Source organism: Cynocephalus volans, chromosome 13, assembly GCF_027409185.1.
Source record: "Cynocephalus volans isolate mCynVol1 chromosome 13, mCynVol1.pri, whole genome shotgun sequence".
Classification (NCBI taxonomy): domain Eukaryota; kingdom Metazoa; phylum Chordata; class Mammalia; order Dermoptera; family Cynocephalidae; genus Cynocephalus; species Cynocephalus volans.
In genome coordinates this window covers 6748669-6766226 of record NC_084472.1, presented here as the reverse complement: position 1 = coordinate 6766226, position 17558 = coordinate 6748669, and the positions used below count along the sequence as shown (strand labels likewise).

Genomic DNA, 17558 nt, shown 5'->3' with positions numbered 1-17558 from the left:
ATAATGTATTCAAAGGTTTTTTTTTTTTTTCATTTTATTTTGTCAATATACATTGTGGCTGATTATTGCTCCCCATCACCAAAACCTCCCCCCCTCCTCCCTCCCCCCTCCCCCCCCCAACAATGTCCTTTCTGTTTGCTTGTCGTATCAACTTCAAGTAATTGGGGTTGTTATATCTCCCCCCCCCCCGTTTTGTGTGTGTGTGTGTGTGTGTGTGTGAATTTATATATTAATTTTTAGCTCCCACCAATAAGTGAGAACATGTGGTATTTCTCTTTCTGTGCCTGACTTGTTTCACTTAATATAATTCTCTCAAGGTCCATCCATGTTGTTGCAAATGGCAGTATTTCATTCGTTTTTATAGCTGAATAGTATTCCTTTGTGTAGATGTACCACATTTTCCGTATCCACTCATCTGATGATGGACATTTGGGCTGGTTCCAACTCTTGGCTATTGTAAAGAGTGCTGCGATGAACATTGGGGAACAGGTATACCTTCAACTTGATGATTTCCATTCCTCTGGGTATATTCCCAGCAGTGGGATAGCTGGGTCGTATGGTAGATCTATCTGCAATTGTTTGAGGAACCTCCATACCATTTTCCATAGCGGCTGCACCATTTTGCAGTCCCACCAACAATGTATGAGAGTTCCTTTTTCTCCGCAACCTGGCCAGCATTTATCGTTCAGAGTCTTTTGGATTTTAGCCATCCTAACTGGGGTTAGGTGGTATCTCAGTGTGGTTTTGATTTGCATTTCCCGGATGCTGAGTGATGTGGAGCATTTTTTCATATGTCTGTTGGCTATTTGTATATCTTCCTTAGAGAAATGCCTACTTAGCTCTTTTGCCCATTTTTTAATTGGGTTGCTTGTTTTTTTCTTGTAAAGTTGTTTCAAAGGTATTTTTAAAGGAGGAAAAATTTAGAACTGTTATTCTTTCTTTAAAATTTATGCAAACTGTGCAATCAGGTTGAGTTTAAAAAACTCAGTGAAACTTAATACTGCTACTAATATTTGATATGATATATATATGTACTGTTCAATACTGTTACTGTTATTTTATCTAATATAGATATGTGTGTGTATGTTAAAATAGAAAACAGAATCTTGCCTTTTTATACTGATTAAAAAGTTAATGAATTTTTAAACTCATGGCCAAAAAAATCAAACTAAGATATTAGTGATTATCTGTTCCAACTCATATTTTATAGATAGCATTTCAAGTTGTTTGAAAAAAGTAGAAAATTCAGACCAAAGCCTTTTTTCCCTTTTCGAATAAGATGTTTCACCTAATTTTTCCTTGAATTGGCTTAAGAATTTTATTAAATTGAGTAGTGGTTATGATTTTCTAATACAATTTGACTCTAAGTCCTCGTAATCCATTACTCTGTAAAAGTCTTATTTCCCTTGAAGCTTTGCCCTAAGATTAAATTCTTCTAACCAATTTCTTCAATGAAATTAATGTGTAATATAATATTTCTCTTTCTTAAAGTGTGAGAAATGCATGCCTGATGGATTCAGTGTTGTACTGATACACTTATTGCAGCAATGTCAGTGTTCACACATCTCTAGATAAAAATGTAACATTAAAATGTAGGGACAATTTCTAAATGTGAGAGCATATTTTCCTATTTGAAAAATATTTCTATTAGCCTTTTGTGTTGCAAATATTTGAACGTTCTTTTGGTTGCATAGAGAATCTAAGGCAGGGGCCACCTGCTGAGAATAGGTGTGTAAGCATGTGTCTTGCCTTTGTAAACGGCCGTGGGGGAGAAAGTCTGGTGACATCTTTCTTGAAGGAATAATAATGTTTGTAACTTTTTGAAGGAAGCATTTGGGACGAGACCTACAGAGGGTGTGGAGGTCAGAGACTGAGAGAGGAAGGAAGCTCTCTGTGCTCTGTTCTAAAGCATCACTGAGACATTTACAATTCTAACCGGATGTGAAACACAGGAGTTTGTAGTGGGGGATAGAATTCTACACAAATAGACAATGAATCCGGTGATATAAAAGCCTTTTTCCTGTCTCCCATTTCTTTCACAGTTTGGCTTCCTTAGGAAAAATCTATGACTGTTTAATTTCTTTTTTTCTGCTCCATTGTAAATACTTTGCAGCTGTTTCTCTCTCTCTCTCTCTCTCTCTCTCTCTCTCGTTTTTTATAAAATAACCAGAATTTTGAGAGCACATCCTTTTAAAAGCAATTGATTGTTTCAGAGTACAGAAGGAAACATGTTAAAAATACAAACAAAACATTTCTAGAATCACTGAGTTGTCAGAACCATTTTGCTACTTGGTATTGAAGTTGCTTATTCTGAGTAATGTGTATCTATCTACTGTTCAGGCAACTGTTAAAATAAACAAAGCTCTTTGAGGCAATAAAGAGCATTTAGAATGCATTTAGTTGAAATAGTGGTTCCAAACATTTAAGGCACTGTTTCCCAGGCCATTAATAGTGAGATGTTGTTTGGCCTTGCTAAAGGCTATGAAGGAAGTAGGAGGGCACATCTTGCTAAAAATTCAGCTCTGAGAGCACTTACCTTTAATAACATAATCTAAAATTGTTACTGTCTATTATAGAATGGTAATTTAAAGTGTGCATAACCCTCTCTGTGATCGCATTGTAGTAATAAGGAATTATTATACGCGTACTACAACACAAGCATTTTCATAAATGTTATTATGTGGCCATCTTAGCAATTTCATATTTGCAAGAGATTTCCCCCTTTCTGTATTGATTAATTGTAAGTTGTCAAAGTCAAATCTATCATTTTTCCTACTTGAGTTTTTCCAAAACTGCATGCCAACTTTCACTTTTAGAAAATAAAGCTCATTAATAAGGCCAGCCCAATTATTTATAATTCCAGTGGTAGTATTTTTTTTTTTTGTCTTTTTCGTGACCGGTACTCAGCCAGTGAGCGCACCGGCCATTCCTATATAGGATCTGAACCCGTGGCGGGAGCGTCACCACGCTCCCAGCGCCGCACTCTCCTGAGTGCGCCACGGGGCCGGCCCTCCAGTGGTAGTATTGATGTGTATAAAGCACTCCACTCAATAAATTGTTATCTCAGTTTTTAATTATGAACTCTCTAGGCCTGGCAAGGTCTTTTGTTTAGGAAATTACTGTCGAGTGCTGTCGTCTTTCTGGAGAAATCATATAATATTTGACGCTAGTTATGAAGAGAGGAAACCACAGTGCATTCTTAGCTAAAGCAAATACTTGTTTTCCTTTGAACAGTTGGATGTGCATTTTATTGTGCTGTCAACAGTAACAGTCTTGAGGCAGAGGACAGAGGTACCGCTGACTATGCAGTCCCCTGAGGGGCTGAGGTCTCAGGGGAACGTTGTGCAGCCAGAACAAGGTCCTCATTATGAAAAGTAATGCTCAGAGTGCCTCCAGGTGCTGAACAAAGGCGGCATCACACTTGATAACAGAGCAGTTGCAGTTTGCCTTCTGAGGCTATTCTAACTCAAATGTGCCCTATTGCCAAGTTCAAAGACATACTTTGCTCTTGATGGAGATAACTCACTTAGATATGGCATTTAGAGCCCCCATCAGCTTGGATAATTCCTGGGCAGCATCTTTAATCATATAAAGTAAAGCAGAGAATTCCACCATTTGGCTACTGTCGTCAGTCAAATGGGATTATTTCAGAAAACAAGTAAATAAATTTGGATTTTGGAGGTGTCTTATTTTTTATTTATTCTTTTTTTAGTTTGGCTATTAGTTACCTATTGTTGCATACTAGTTTGCCAAACAGTTAGCAGCTTAAAACTGTCTCACAGTTTCTGGGAGTCAGGACTGTAGGTGTGGCCTAGCCGGGTCCTCCGGCTCAGAGCCTTCCCAGGCTGCTGTCCAGGTGTACCCAGGTCAGAGACAGGCACAGGGGACCTGCTTCCAAGCTAGCTCGTGTAGCAATTGGCTGGAAACGTCAGTTTCCTGCCACATGGTCCTCTCTTCAGGACAACTCACTTTGCAGCTGGCTTCCCTCATAGTGGAGCAGGAGAGGGAACACTCAGGACAGAAGCCACCGTCCTTTCGTAACTTAACCTTGCAAGTGGTGTCGGGATCCCTTTGCCGTGTTCTATTCATTAGAAATGAGTCACTGGGTCCAGCCCACACTCAAGGGGAGAGAACCACACACTCTGATGTGAATACCAGGAGGTGGGGGGTTACTGGGGTCCATTTTAGAGGCTTCCCACCACACTGGGCAGTCCTTATCCTCTTCATAAGCTCTTCGGAATTTGCTATAAATAATGGCAACTAAGGTTGTGATGTGGGAAACCAACAGCAGGCTGTGTTCTCCCTCCTTCAAGGTTAGTCATGGGGAATTTCCTCAGTATACATATTTTGATCATGAATAACATAAAGCCAGCCTTACAGAGCGAGGTTACAAAATAGGGAAGCAACAAAGCACAAACAGAGCATTTGCCACCACGTGCCAGGATGGCCTGTGCTAAGTGCAAAGGGTGCGCACAGTTGTTGGGGCAGTGGGCCTGGCCGTGCTGAACCATTGCCATTTAACTGGGAAAAAAGCTAAGCTTAATGAGGGTGTGGTACACTGGTGATGACAGCACAGACCCGGGAACTAGACTGCGGGGCTTGAACCTCAGCCCTATCACTTAGCTGCGCTACAGACCCAGCCTGCTTCTTCATGTGTAGAAAGGGAGGAATCACAGTTTCTGTGAAATAGGAATAACTATATGAGTTAATATACATGAAGTGTGTAGACCAGGGCTGGATGCACAGTAAGCACAGTAGTATAAGCGGACATACAAATTAATAGATAAGTGTCCTACAACTGCCCTTTAAAGTGATAATCGTAAAAGTGACTTTTGTTTTCCTCTTGACCCAGGAATTCACAGAATTAGGTGATTTTGCTACACAGTACACATTGACATTAAACAAACAAACAAACAAACAAAACCCAAAAGATCCCCCTAAAAAACCTAGGCTAAAAACAAATAAAAATTCTCCTTTACTAAATACTTATTTGGGGCCATGTCAATTGTAGTGTTTTTTTTTTTTTTTTTTTTTTGTCTTCGACATACTGATTGTATTTTCTTTTGATATATACCCAGAAGTGGGATTGCTTGATCATATGGTAGTTCTATTTTGTCTTTCTTTCTTATGAATATTCATGAGATACAAAGCTGATTGCCCCCGCTCCTGCCCATGATGTGGGGGCCAGATTCATACCGGTGGCATACCCATTACCAGAAATTACTTTTGTACCCTTTGTCCCCTCCCAATTATCCTCCAACCTCCCTTCCTTCCCCCTCCTCCCCTCCACTCCAATTTATAGTCCTAGGAATGTTCCCTCCCTCTGTTGGATCACGACACTACTGTGGTCTTTCTTTCCTGCCTTCCTTTCTCTCTTAGCTCCCACATATGAGTGAGCACATGCAGTATTTATCCCTCTGTGCTTTGCTTATTTCACTCAACATATGTTTCTCCAGGTTCAGCAAATTAAAACCACATTGAGATACCACCTCACTCCAGTTAGACTGGCTATATTCAAAAAGACAGCGAATAACAAATGCTGGCAAAGATGTGGAGAGAAGGGAACACTACTGCACTCTTGGTGGGACTGTAAATTAGTACAACCACTTTGGAAAACAATCTGGAGGTTTCTCAAACAACTACACATAGATCTTCCATATGATCCAGCAATCCCTCTTCCAGGTATATATCCAGAGGAATGGAAATCATCATGTTGAAGAGATACCTGCACTCCCATGTTTATTGCAGCTCTGTTTACAATAGCCAAGACATTGAACCAACCTAAATGTCCATCAATAGATGATTGGATAAGGAAACTGTGGTATATATACACTATGGAATACTACTCTGTCATGAAAAAGAATGAAATACTCCCATTCGTAGTGTTTTTATGCCACTAGAAATGCATCTTCTTTTAGTTGTTCTCAGATCTTTTCATGCCATTTTTATTCATTCGTTCCTTTTGTGAACATGAGCACCTACTATGAAGTGGACACGGTACTGGGCACTGGAAGTGACAGAGATGATGACAACTGTCTCTCCCCTGAAGGACCCTGCAGGCATAGAAACAAATGTGTGATGCTGCTCTAGAGTGACGTGCCGTGGAGGAGGCATCGAGGAGTAAAATATCTCATTTGGGGGAGGGTGGGTCATGGACAGCTTCAGAAGAGGAGACACGGGAGCTGTGCAGGAAGGTGCCTGGTGGGGAGAGGGCAGGAGGTTTTGTGGGCACGGGGGCTGTAGGCAGGTGCAGGGGACATTGCTGGGCAGCAGCACAGAGCGGGTGGGCACTGGTAGGAAATGGAGCTACAAGCACAGGCAGGAGCCAGGCAGCCTCAAGTCAAGTGGCACAACTACCCCTTATGTGGCCATGCAGAGTGGAAACCAAAGTCCTCAGCTCCCCTGCAAGGCCTGGAGGACCTGGCTTCCGGAGCACTGTGCTTGCAGCGGCTCCCCATGGTGCCGCCTTCCGCAGGTCAGAAGGGCCAGGCTGGTCCCAGATCTCACCTTCTCCAGGGGCCAGCTCTGTTGCTCCTGATGGGCGCTGCAGCCTGCCTGCACCTTGGACGTCCACCCTTCTCCTGCTGGCCTTCCTGTTTACATGGCGCTCACCTTCCAGTGAGCATGTGATTCACCTTGTGTCATGCTGACCTCAGAGCTGGCTCCCCACCAGAATGTCAGCTCTCGAGGCAGAGAGGGACCCTGGTCATTTCTGTTTTGCTCTCTGATGAGAGCCAAGCCCGGGGACAGTGCCCAGCACATGGTATGTGTTCAATTAATATCTGTCCATGGAATGAATAACCAAATGTATTTGGATTGTCTTATAAGAAACTTCACAACTCTGGGTGAGAAACAAGCAAGGAAGACAGTTGAAGGCTGTGTTCTTGTTCTCTTGTCCTGCCTCATGCGTGCATTTTCCTGTCACTCCAATCAATCACGTGAATATTCTTTCTGCTTTGGAGCTTAGAAAGGAAGTCAGTTGTACAACCAAAAAATTTTTACTAGACAAAGAAATAAATGAAATAAAATTTGAAAAAAAGAAAAAAGAAAGGAGGCGTAGACCTCCAGACACGTGGGCGACTCCTTTAGGATTCCTCTCCTCCCATCCACACCGTCCCTCACTCTGCCCATTCTGCTTCTTTTGTTTCCGACTTCCAGAGCCAGCACCAGGAGCAGAGGCACTGATGCCTGTGCAGCCCTCGGCTGCTCCTGCTGCACAAATTCCCGCATGGGATTAGCACTTCCTAACCTGGACTCCCTGTCTGGGAACCCCACATCTAATCCTGATGTGCTTCCCACACTGGACTGTCCCCCGCTCCCGGACGCTCGGCGCTTCTGTGACCAGGAGCACCAGTCCCTGTGCATTCCCGTGGTGTCTTCTGCTCAGCCTGTCCCTGTTCTTTGGACCTCCCGGGATGCCCCCTCCTGTTTCTTGCTTCATGGTTCTGACACTGTTCTTGAACCTCTGTACTGTGACGTCCTTCCTTCTGGGCTGAAGGCTTTCTGCAGGGGCTGCAAGGACATCCTTACTGACAATCGTGAAGCCGGACTTGCCTGGTTTTTCTCACATCTGTCTTATATTTTTCTGTTGCTTATTCTTTCACACCTGTCGGTTTTCCTTCCCCTCTCACCACGTAGGCAACGGCCAAGGCAGATGTCATCGTCCTCTGTGCTTGTCTTGACTGCTTCTGCCTCCGGAGACTTCATCCTTCCTTGTCATTTCAGTCAGCATCTGCATCAGGGCTCCGTCTCCATCCCCCTCCATGGGCACTTATGCTGTCTGCTGACCACTGCCGCAAGATTTGATTCCGTGAATGCGCTGGAAGGCACACTTGCCATCTTCTTAAACTCATTTTTCTCCGTGGCAATAATCCTCCTCCTTATCTGGGTTGTGAACCTTGAAGTCACTTTTGTTCAACTGCTCTCCACACCTCCCCGTGTTTATTTTACAAAATGCTTTTTTTGTTTTATCTGCTGATATTTCAGGTAACCCCCATCTCCACACCACAAGTCCTTACTGATAGCCCAATAGCTGCAACATTTACGTTTTGCTGTTCATGTACAGTCACCAGATTAATCTTTCTGAAATGTTTTCCCTGATCAAAAATTGTCTGCGGTGCATTATTTTCTAATATCTTCCCTCGCCCTGCATAGTCTCTCCTATGTTTTCTTCCAGCATTTCTCCATCATGTGACACCTGTTAAACCCGTCTCCACATCCCTCATTCTATGTGCATCTGATAGATTTCCCTTATTGAATTGCTATAATGTGCTCATTTTCTTTCCATATAGAAGGCTGAACACTTTCTTCTCCCTATGAGATAATGAGGATACTTAGGATAATTGCTTGTGTTTTTGAGGGCTCTCTATGTGTAAGGCCCTGAGCCAAGAGTTTTAAACGTATTATTTCTCATAATATGCCTATGAATTAGAGACAATTATTATGCCCATTTTATAGATGAGCAAATGGGGACTTGCAGAGGTAAGGCGCCCAGCCAGGCACACCTCTGAAGTTTTGTGCTTCCTTTAGGATAAGGGATGCAGAGCGGGGAGCACAGGTTGGGGAGCCAGGCTGACCTGATTTCAGTTCTAACTCGGGCAAATCCTGCCCAGGAGAATTCAGATGAGTTATTGCATCTCTCTGTGCCCAAGTGCCCTTACTTATAAAATGAGGTAATTTGTACAAAGCCACAGCATATAGTATTTTAAAAACATTTTTCTTCTCTGTTTTTTCCCTTTGGTCTTATCTCTTCCCTAGACGCCCTTTCCTGACTGTCTCTAACTCTCACCGATCCCAGTGTCCTGTGTATTTCAGTGTGGATTTTAATCTTCCTATTTTAATTTGTAACTCAAGGACAGCCTGCCTGCACTCAGATATTGATTTTTGTTTCCTGGCTGGATTTTAATTTAATTTAATTTTTAATTGACAAAAATTTTTTATATTAGGTAAAACATGATATTTCGAAATACATATATATTGTGGAGTAGCTCAGTTGAGCTAATTAACATTAAGTCACATAGCTATCATTTTTATGGTGGGAAAACTTAAGCGAGATCTACTCTCTCAGTGATTTTCAATATACAGTACATTGTTAACTATAGTCGCTATGTCATGCAGTACGGCTTTTAAATTTATTCCTCGTATCTGCCTGAAATTTTGTATCGTTTGACCAACACCTCCCCTACCTCCACCCCCCTAGCCCCTGGTAACCATCATTCTACTCTCTGCTCCTATGAATTCTACTTTAGATTCCATATGTAAGTGGTATTGTCTTTCTGTGCCTGACTTACTTCTTTTAACATAATGTCCTCCAGGTTCATCCATGTTGTCACAAATGACAGGATTTACTTCTTTTATAAGGCCAGATAGTATTCCATTGTGTACATATACCACTTTTCTCAATGCGTTCACCTGCTGGTGAACACGTATTAATTGTCTCTTCGCTATTGTGAACAGTGCTACACTGAACATGGGAGTGCAGATACCTCTTCTACATACTGATTTTATTTCCTTTGCATATATACCCAGAAGTGGGATTGCTGGATTATATGGTAGTTCTATTTTTAATTTTTTGAGGAACCTGCATAAGGGCTGTTTTTCATAACGGCTATATTAATTTACATTCTCATGAAGAGTGTTCAGGGGTTCCCTTTTCTCTACATCCTCACCAACACTTGTTATCTTTTGTCTTTTTGACAGTAGCCACTCTAACAGCTGTGATGTTGAGCATTTTTTCATATACCTCTTGGCCATTTCTTCTAGGTTGTGGGGTATTATGTCTTAATTTGAGAAATGTCTATTCAGGTCCTTTGACCATTTTTTAAATTATTTGTTTTCTTGCTATTGAATTATTTGAGTTCCTTATAATTGTATATTTTGGATACTAACCCCCTTATCTGATGTATGATTTACAAATATTTTCTCTCATTTTATAGGTTGTCTCTTCACTGCATTGCTTTTTTTGTGTGTTTTGATGTGCTTTTTAGTTTGATGCAATACCATTCATCTATTTTTGCTTTTGTTGCCTGTGCTTTTGGAGTCCTATCTGAGAAATCACTGCCCAGACTAATGAGGTGCTTTCCCGTATGTTTTCTTCTAGTAGCTTAATGGTTTCAGGTCTTATGTTTAAGTCTTTAATACATTTTGAGTTAGTTAATTTTTGTATATGGTTTGAAGTAATGATCCAATTCCATTCTTCTGCATGTGGATATTTAGTTTTTCCAGAACCAGTTATTGAAGAGACTTTCCTTTCCTTATTGTGTGTTCTTGTCACATTTGTCTACCATTAATTGACCATGAATTTGTGGTTTTATTTTTTGGGCTCTCTATTCTGTTTCCTTGGTCATGTATCTGTTTTTATGCCAATACCATACTGTTTTGATCACTATAGCTTTGTAGTATATTTTGAAATCAGGTAGTGTGATGCCTTCAGCTTTGTTCTGTTCTTTTTGCTCAAGATTGCTTTGGGTGTTTGTGCTCTTTGGTGGTTCCATACAAATTTCAGGAATGTTTTTCTATTTCTGTGAAAAATGACATTAGAATTTTGATAGGGATTGCATAAAATCTATGGATCACTTTGTGTAGTATTGATATTTTAACAGTATTAATTCTTCTAATCCATGAGCATGGGATATCTTTCTATCTATTTGTATCTTCTTCGATTTCTTTCACCAGTATTTTATAGTTTTCTGTGTACATGTCTTTTACCTCCTTGGTTAAATTTATTCTTTAGGGTTTTTTTTTTTTCTTTTTTCAGATAGTTTGCTGTTAGTGTATATAAATGCTACTAATTTTTCTATGTTGATTTTGTATCCTGCAACTCTACTGAATTTGTTTATTAGTTCTGACAATTTTTGGTGGGATCTTTAGGGTTTTCTTCATATAAGATTGTGTCATCCATTGCAGACACAATTTTACTTTTTGCTTTTTAGTTTGGATGTATTTTATGTCTTTCTCTTGCCTAATTGCTCTGGCTAAGACTTCCAGTACTATGTTGAATAGAAGTGACATCCCAGTCTTGTTTCTGATCTTAGAGGGAAAGCTTACAACTTTTTACTGTTGAGTATAAAATCAGCTGTAGTTTTGTTATAGATAGCTTTCATTGTGTTGTGGTAAATTCCTTCTATACTTAGTTTGTTAAAGGTTTTTTTCGCTAAAGGATGTTGAATTTTATCAAATATTTTTTCTGTATCTACTGAGATGATCATATGGTTTTTGTCCTTTATTTTGTTAATGTCATGTAACATATTTGTATATTTGCATACGTTGAGCCATCCTTGCATCCTGGGATAAAGCTCATTTGGTCATGGTGAGTGATCCTTTTAATGTGCTATTGAATTGTGTTTGCTAGTATTTTGTTGAGAATTTTTGCATCTATGTTCATCAGGGATATTGGACAGTAATTTTCTTTCCTCAAGGATTTCTTGTCTGGTTTTGGTATCAGGGTATTGCTGGCCTCATAAAATGTTTAAAAGCATTCCGTCTTCTGCAGCTTTTTGGAAGAATTTGAGAAGGGTTGGTATTAGCTTTCTTTAAATGTTTGGTGGAACTCAGCAATGAAATCATCAGGTCCTAGGCTTTTCTTTGATGGGAGATCTTCTATTACTTATTTAATCTCCTTACTCATTATTGGACTGTTTAGATTTTTATTTCTTTATGATTTTCTCCTGGTAGGTTGTAAGTGTCTAGGAATTTAACTGTTGAATTGTTTCTTCTAGGTTGTGGTGTATAATTATTCATAGTAGTCTTTATGATACTTTGTATCTCTGTGGTACCAATGGTAATGTCTCTTTCATTCACTTCTGATTTTACTTTTTGTAGTCTTCTCTCTCCCCCTTTTTCCTCTTAGTTTAGCTAAAAGTTTATTGATTTTTTTAATTTTTCAACAAACCAACTCTTAGTTTTGTTGATCTTTTTTTATTTTTTTTCTAGTACCTATTTTATTTGTTTCTGCTCTGATACTTATTTCCTTTCTATTAACTGTTGGCTTAGGGTTTTTTCCCCTAGTTCCTTGAGATGTAACGTTGGGTTGTTTATTTGAGATCTTTCTTTTTTTTATGTGGGGTTTATTGCTATAAATTTCCCTCTTAGAACTGCTTTTGATGCATCTCAAAAGTTTTGGTATGCAGTGTTTTTTAAAATTTCTCTTTAATTTCTTCTTTGACCCATTGGCTGTTCAGAAGTATGTTGTTTAATTTCCATGTATTTGTGGATTTTCCAAAATTTCTTCTGTTGTTGATTTCTAGTTTCATACTGTTGTCATTGGAAAAGATACTAGATATGATAAGACTTGATTTGTGGCCTTACAAATGTTCTATCCTGCTTCTGTTGGTTGGAATGTTCTTTATATGTCTGTTAAGTTCATTTGGTCTAAACTGTAGTCTAAGTCTGATGTTTCCTTATTGATTTTCTGTCTGGATTATCTGTCCATTGCTGAAAGTGGGGTACTGAACACCCCTACTATTATTATATTACAGTCTATGTCTCCCTTCATATCTGTTAATATTTGTTTTATATATTTAGATCCTCCAAAGTTGGATGCATATATATTTACACAACTGCTATATCATCTGGATGAATCAACTACTTTATCACTGTACAATGACCTTATTGTCTCATTTTATAGTTTTTGACTTGAAGTTTATTTTATCAAATATAAGTATAGCTGCCTCTGCTCTCTTTTGGCTTCCATTTATATGGAATATCTTTTTCCATCCCTTCATGTTCAGTCTATATGTGTCCTTAAATGTGAAGTGAGTCTCCTGTATGCAGAATGTAGTTGGGTGGCTCTTTTCTTTTTTTGTCTATTCAGCCACTTTATGCCTTTGGATTGGGGAATTTAATCCATTTACTTTCAAGGTAATTATTGATAGGTAAAGAATATTACTGCCATTTTGTTATTTGTTTTCTGGTTGTTTTATATATTCTTTGTTTCTGTCTTTCTATCTTGCTGTCTTCCTTTGTGATTTGGTGATTTTCTCTAGTGGTAGGCATTAATTCCTTACTTTTTATATTTTGTGTATCTGTTATAGGTTTTTGCTTTGTGGTTACCATGAGGCTTACAAAAAAACATCATATAGTCATAACAGGCTATATTAAAGTGATAAGAACTTGACTTTGATTTAATATAAAAAGTGTACATGTTTACTGCACCCCCCCAACATTTTATGTTTTCAGTGTCACAATTTATATCTTTTTATATTGTATATCTCTTAACAAATTATTGTAGCTATTATTACTTTTAATAATTTTGTCTTTTAATCTTCATACTTCTTGGTTAGATTTTAAGAGTAGAGAACATATTTTAATTCTTTGTTTTTCATCATTCTCATATTACTTTGTAATTGACATATCTATTTAAGAAGTGATATTGTTTGATCTAGTGATATATGATACCATCACTTACACTGTTATTGTGCATCCCGGTTCTGTTAGTCTGATGTTTTTAATGACTTTATTCCTCTCTTCTCTCTTTCCACCCACAGCATGTGCATTCCGATACAATGGGTTCTCCTTTGTCTACCTTATCTACCTCTTGCTCATTCCTCTGTTCTCAGAACCAACAAAAGCGACAATGCAAGGTAAGAGAATTTCACTATTCCATACCACCAAGTTATATAGTCTAAATGTATTTTGCTGAACTCCCTGGGTTTCTCTTTACCTAATGGGAGAGATATTATCTATGCAAAGGACTGGCCCAGCAGGGAGTGGGTGTCCAACATTTTAACACCTGCATTATGTAGAACTATATGGAACTTGTATATGATACATGTTTTTGTCACTTACACTGCTGTGCTCCTTATGTAAGTTCCCTATTGGATCTTTATTAGTAGGCTCATCAGTATATCTGGAGTGTTTCAGGTGGTTAAGACTAACTCAACGTATTATCAATAAAATAAGGCAGATGGCATGACAGCATTGGCAAGTGTATTGTACACTGGGTTGCTTGGAGAATATGGTGGCACTTGGAAGAGGCAGAGGAGTGTCTGATCTTTCTGAGCCACTGAACAGAAGAACTGTGTAGGAAACCTGGTCCCAGTCACAACTCGTTCATACATCTTTTGAGATTTCTTAAAGATGCTTCAATAATGTAATTAGAAAGCATAATTTGAGTTGCAGGTATTGTTAGATCCCTTTCCCATTGCTCTGCAAGAACCTCAAGGAATAGAAAAGAATCGTGATTATAATTTATGAGGCTCTAATTAGGAAGCATAATCTGGTTTGTGAATTTGCTTATTTGAAATTCTTCTTCAAGTATAAAAATTAAATCACACAGAGTTAGTTTAATAGATTAAAACACTCACAGAAACACACACAGACACACACACACGCAGACACACACACACACAACCATTATAAGTAATAAGGACTGTGCCAAATGCCTTATGTGAGTGTAATGCCATGTGTTTACATGAAAGAAAAAGGAACTTGTGTTTGACCCAGGTTACTGAGTGGGTGGGACAGATCACTGGTAGTGATTTCCTTGTTAGTGATGGCCTGTGTAGCAGAATAAATGAAGACCGTGGTGGACACAGAACAGCAAATAACCTCTCTGTCTTTTCCATTCTCTCCATTTACTGTTAAATTTATAAAGTATATTATGGTCATTCATCCTAGCAGTTATGACTACAGATATTATGTTGATTTTCCGGCCTCAAGAAGAACCTAAATAATAGTTCTTCTAAGACACTTAAGTCCTTAATGCACAAAGTTAAGGCTACAGAAATGTGAGTTTATGTAAATCCTCATCAAACCAAAATTACATTGTTTAGGGGACCCCACCCACCGCAGCCTCATTCCTAAAGAGCTCAACATAAACAGAATAGTTTCTGGCTTTAGAAACAAGATTATAACATACAGTTTCTCCTGTTTTATGGCTTGGAGCGCATTTTTCAAGGAAAGAGGCTTTCATGCGCATTTAGAATAAAGTGCTTTAAAAATAACTTTATTATGTATTCAATTAAATTATCTATCACTTTTATGCCAAGGTGGCTCTTTATTGTTTTATCTGGAAATCAGATAACTGCGATTTCCCCTTTCATGCTTATGTGACAGCCCCTTTTCTTTTTTCCCAAACTAACCAGGCCCTGACCATGCAACAGCGTCAGAAGTGCTTGTCAGTTTACACTTAGGTGCTCCAGGGACTGACACTATTGGGAAGATCATTGGTGACATAAAAAATCAAAAGCAAAAAACTAATTCTCTCTATGTCAAGAAATATCCTGAATTAGCAAAATATGACAAAGTCAGCACACAAAGCATAAATAAGTGCGCAGATGTTTGCTGGCACTGCTCAAAAGAGGAGAGGAAGGAATAGTGGTCTCAACAGAGAAACCACACACATCTTTCCAGTTCGTATCCGGGAGCTGCATTGTGGTGACTTATTTTCCTCCTTGCTGCATTTCAGCTCCCGGAAGCGTGACTGATTTTCAACATAACTTCATTTATTCATTTGTTTATGTCATTGCCGAGGGACTCTAGAAAAGGACATCGCACCTGTGTTTTCTGAACATGTAGCACTCATGATCCATGTGTATCTGAATTCTGTGTTTTGAGTCATCTTGGGTTAGACATCTCTGATGGTGCGAGGTCCTATGTAGGGTCAACCTATACAAGTGATGGACCTGGCACAGTGAGCGCAGTGTGGCTTTTCAGGAGGATACAGGTTCAGATATGCTTGGACTTTCCAGTTTATGTTCATTCATGATTCTCCTGAATCAGCAGGAAAGTGTACTAGCAAACTGAAAGCCTCTCAGAAAACTCTGTGCTCCCTTCTCCCTGTGCCTGAAACAGTTAGTGAATGTGAATCGGCCTCATGAGCACAGCCCACCTGAACTGGAAGTGAGATGCAGACCTATAAACATCGCTCCCTGACCCTCACCCTCGTTTGGGCTGATGAGCTTTTTTCTTGTGTGTGTTTTTCTCCTGCAAGTATATCCAAAGAGGTGCCAGTATGTGGATAATGGTAGTGTCTTAGCTTAGAGGGTGTTTTTTTGATACAGTGTTTAGGGCAATCCTAAATGTAAAATCCAGTCTCTGCACCGTTGTTCTTTAGGTCAGGGATGTCCACTTATGTTCATCTCAGTACCTACAGCAGGAAAAAGAAGATCTGAGTATTATTGATGCTTTCCCCGTGCCTCTGATTAGACAGAAGATTTGTGGTAAGGCCTCACACTACTGTGCTGTAGAGGAAGGAAGATGATCAGCTGTTAGTTATAGCATGAAACTTTAAAAAAAATTGTTTTTAGAAATTAAGGTGATAGAAATTGCTTGGGGCTCTCATATGCTTAACCTGTGGAGGGCCGAACCCTCAGAATTCTAGAGTTAGAAGAGCTTTTGGAGTCATGAAGTGTATTCCAGGAACCAGTGTTGGAATCCCTTCTATGACAGCGTGCTGGCCGGCTATATGCTTTCTTCTTATGTATTAGTAGGGCTGGGGAGTTATCAGTCACCCTGGGAAGTCAATAGTATTGTTAGACAGTTCTATTCTATCTTGAATCATCCTTAAATCCACCTCCGCGCACATCCAAGCCATTGTTTGCAACCTAGGAAAACAAAGAGTTTACAGAGACCAGAAGATTACTTTACAATACCATTGTGAAGCGATTCATCAAAAGATTGGGACCTGGCTAAATGTCTTCCTAAGTCTTTTATAAATCTAGGATTTTAGGATTTTCATTTTTCTGTTTCAGATTTTCAAATGTGTAATCGTCTCAGTAGGATTGTATCAGTCAGGGTCCAACTGCAAATCAGTAATCACTCGAGCTAGGTATTTCTAAAAGAGAGCATTTAAATAAAGGGAATTGGTTCCTAAAGGGGATGGAAGAGTTAAGAAGCCAAGAAGAGTTCAGAGGAGTTTGAAGTTAAGTTAAGAGGAGTTTGAAGCCAAGTAGCTGTCAACAAAGTGGGAGGGCTGGGCTGGAGGGGCACTAGCAGAACTCATGAGCCAGGACCATCTAGAAGCTGCTGGGCCCACGGGAGAAAGTCAAGAAATGGACCCCCGTGCAAACAGGCAATGGCCGCCCCTCCTCAGTGTGAGCTCTACCAGTCAGATGCAACAGTCCATGCTAGTGGTCTGTAAACTACCCATCGCTCTTCACGTGTCTGATGCTCGGTGGTGGCAATCGTCTTTTCCTTTGGTCTTTTTTCACTGGGCAGAATATTCTTAGTTACTTAAGGATGTGATTTCTAGACCGTTCCATCCGGACTGTCAGAATTTCTTCTAAAATGTCGTGCACAGTGGAGGCCATGTGGTAAATTCAGAATCCCCTTTCAGGGCTGACACACCCCTTCCCAGCTGCCAGGAGGCGTTTATGTGACTGCTGCCAGCAGAATCCCTCCCTGGCAATTGCTGGGGGCTCAAGGGAGCTCCCTCCCACAAGCTTCTCCTCCCCGACCAGGGGTAGCCTGGACCAATAATTCTTCGACACAGGGTGCAAGGCCTCAAGGCTGGGAAGTCTCTGAAGGGCCGAGGCAACTCCATAGTGTCCCCTCAGTTGAGGCCCCCATTATAAATGCGGCATAATTTTAATCTCTCCTTCTGTGGGGTCCTGCTTCCT

At 39.9% G+C, this 17558-nt stretch overlaps 1 protein-coding gene across 3 annotated transcripts in view; it reads left to right on the top strand.

Annotated features, from left to right (window-relative positions):
- PIEZO2 (piezo type mechanosensitive ion channel component 2) overlaps window positions 1-17558 on the top strand; it is a 435460-nt gene that overhangs the window by 66035 nt on the left and 351867 nt on the right. For all 3 annotated transcript variants that reach the window (XM_063077175.1, XM_063077173.1, XM_063077172.1), the window contains exon 2: window positions 13485-13580. In XM_063077175.1, coding sequence (XP_062933245.1) covers window positions 13485-13580 — 96 coding nt within the window. The remainder of the gene's footprint in view (window positions 1-13484; window positions 13581-17558) is intronic.